At 39.6% G+C, this 2,407-nt stretch overlaps 1 protein-coding gene across 1 annotated transcript; it reads left to right on the top strand.

Annotated features, from left to right (window-relative positions):
• The first annotated feature begins 386 nt into the window (after nucleotides 1-386).
• LOC142539172 (expansin-A8-like) lies at nucleotides 387-2,190 on the top strand. The gene is made up of 3 exons (XM_075644450.1): nucleotides 387-615; nucleotides 976-1,288; nucleotides 1,576-2,190. Exons 1-3 carry the CDS (start codon nucleotides 468-470, stop codon nucleotides 1,877-1,879), a joined length of 765 nt encoding a protein of 254 aa, XP_075500565.1. The 5' UTR covers nucleotides 387-467; the 3' UTR covers nucleotides 1,880-2,190.
• The last annotated feature ends 217 nt before the right edge of the window (nucleotides 2,191-2,407 follow it).

Below are 2,407 nucleotides of genomic sequence, written 5' to 3'. Positions count from 1 at the left end.
ATCTAATTGACGAAAGAGATCTAATTTTTTTTTTAAAAGTAAACTTTATGCACGAAGATCAAAGGTTGACGACTTACATAACCAAAAATCACATGTCACCTAATTAGAAGACGATTATGCTGTTTTTTCCATAAAAATATGGTTTCCAACACGCTAAAAATTTCTGAATTTTGAAAACTTTAGCCTAATTTGATCTCTATAAAAAAAAATAAAGAAAAAGATGAAAACAGTTGAGAATGCATGTGCTTGTAGGGTCTACAAGATTAGCAGTTGGTAGTTTGAGTAGGAACAAATACATGTGCGTCTGATGCCTTTCTTGTCTCTTTCTAAAGCACACTGCATTTCGCAAACTCCCCCAAACCTCTCTATATAAATAAATCCCCTTCGTCCAAATTATGTACCAAGTCCTCACCATCTAAACATTTTGCCCTCCGACTCTAAAGTCTAGCTAGCTTTCTTCTCCTTTAATGGCTATTCCAGTGCCTTCACTTGCTTCTCTGGTCTTGTTCTCGTTGTTCTTCAACTTCTGCCTACAAGGTGTGTTCGGTGACAATGGAGGATGGCAAGACGCGTTCGCCACTTTCTATGGTGGAGGCGATGCATCGGGCACAATGGGTAAGTTTCATAACTTTTAAAATATATACGACAAGTTGTAGAACTCGTTGTTAGCATGCATATGTGATTTTTGCTGGCTAACCTTGGCGAGTTGGCTCCCGATGTGTGAAAGCATATAAAGAAGGTGTTCGATGACCACTACTTTTTAGTGGGTTGATTGTTGACTTGTTGCAACTTCTACAAGAAAATGACATTGATTTTAACTTTTTAGAAAACGTGAAATTTTAAAATATAACTTGTGCTACTAAAATGGGCTAAATTTTCATATCTAGTAGAATTTATTCATCTGTCACTGTTATCCCCCTCGGTGATTAAGGAATAGGGATTCCAACGAGTGGCATTTTATGGCTATTGTCGCAGGAGGTGCTTGTGGATATGGCAATCTGTACAGTCAAGGATATGGCACAGACACCGCAGCACTCAGCACTGCTCTGTTCAATAATGGCCTGAGCTGTGGGTCATGCTACCAGTTAACATGCTCAGGCGGATCCAAATCGTGCCTGCCAGGCACCATCACCGTTACCGCCACCAACTTTTGCCCCCCTAATCCTTCTCTCCCGAATGACAATGGAGGGTGGTGCAACCCACCGCGCCAACACTTCGACCTGGCCCAGCCCGCTTTCTCGCAGATCGCTCAGTACCGAGCCGGAATTGTCCCAGTCTCCTTTAAAAGGTACTAAACCGACACCAAATATGGGAACTAAGTGCTAGCTAGCTTATAAAAGAAAAACTTACACATGGAAAATTACAAATTTTGTCTCATAAGTTAATTGTGCTTTCATTTTTGTTCATTAACTGATACGGAACTTTGAAGATTTACAAAAACAAAAGCTTCAGTCTGGAATTTTCAAGTTTACCTGTAAAAAGTACTTGTGGCTCTATAATATTGTAGAAGAAACATTTCTCTCAATTTAACATTAACAAGACAAGATATGACTCGAATTCTGATATCTTTGACAGGGTGCCCTGTGTAAAGAAGGGAGGAATAAGGTTCACGATCAATGGCCACTCCTACTTCAACCTAGTACTCATCACCAATGTCGCGGGCGCCGGGGACGTCCACTCCGTGTCGATCAAGGGATCAAAAACAGGGTGGCAATCCATGTCTAGAAACTGGGGCCAAAACTGGCAGAGCGACTCCTATCTCAACGGGCAAAGCCTCTCATTTCAAGTCACCACAAGTGATGGCAAGACTCTTGTTAGCAACAACGCAGCCCCCGAGAACTGGCAATTCGGGCAAACATACGTCGGGGGCCAGTTCTAGTTCCACGGTGCAAGATTTCTGAGATAAAAAAATAAACACATATATATAATCTAAAGGGAAGTACATGAGATTAAAGGGTATGTAGGAGGATGTGGGGATGTGGTTCTCTATGCTGTGGTTGCAGGTTCGCACCCGCATAGGCCTAATATTTGTACGTAGTTTTAGTTTATAGAAATCTCCATTTTTATACCTAAAAAAAGAGATTCGAATTTATGTGGCTAAAATTTGAGTAAAGCCACAAAGAATGTCTATCATTTTGCAAGATTTCTTATAATTATGATTGAATATACATATGCATGCATCTTCAAGTACTTTAATAACTGGATTTTTTGTTTCTGTGCCGAGATTAATGTTTAACAGTTCTTCTGGTGGGAAAGGGCGATAGCTAATTTAAAGCCTTCAAATATAGGTATTCTTTAGGTATCACTATAACGACTATGTCAACTTAAAGTTATTTGGTAGTTTTTTTTAAAAAAAAGTGAGTTATGGTTGTTAATTACAATAAGGTATTGAACTTAAGGTATCATC

The sequence above is a fragment of the Primulina tabacum genome, chromosome 1 (genome assembly GCF_025594145.1).
Source record: "Primulina tabacum isolate GXHZ01 chromosome 1, ASM2559414v2, whole genome shotgun sequence".
In the NCBI taxonomy this organism is placed as follows: domain Eukaryota; kingdom Viridiplantae; phylum Streptophyta; class Magnoliopsida; order Lamiales; family Gesneriaceae; genus Primulina; species Primulina tabacum.
Note: the sequence above shows the minus strand (reverse complement) of the source record. Positions and strands in the feature narration are given on the sequence as shown.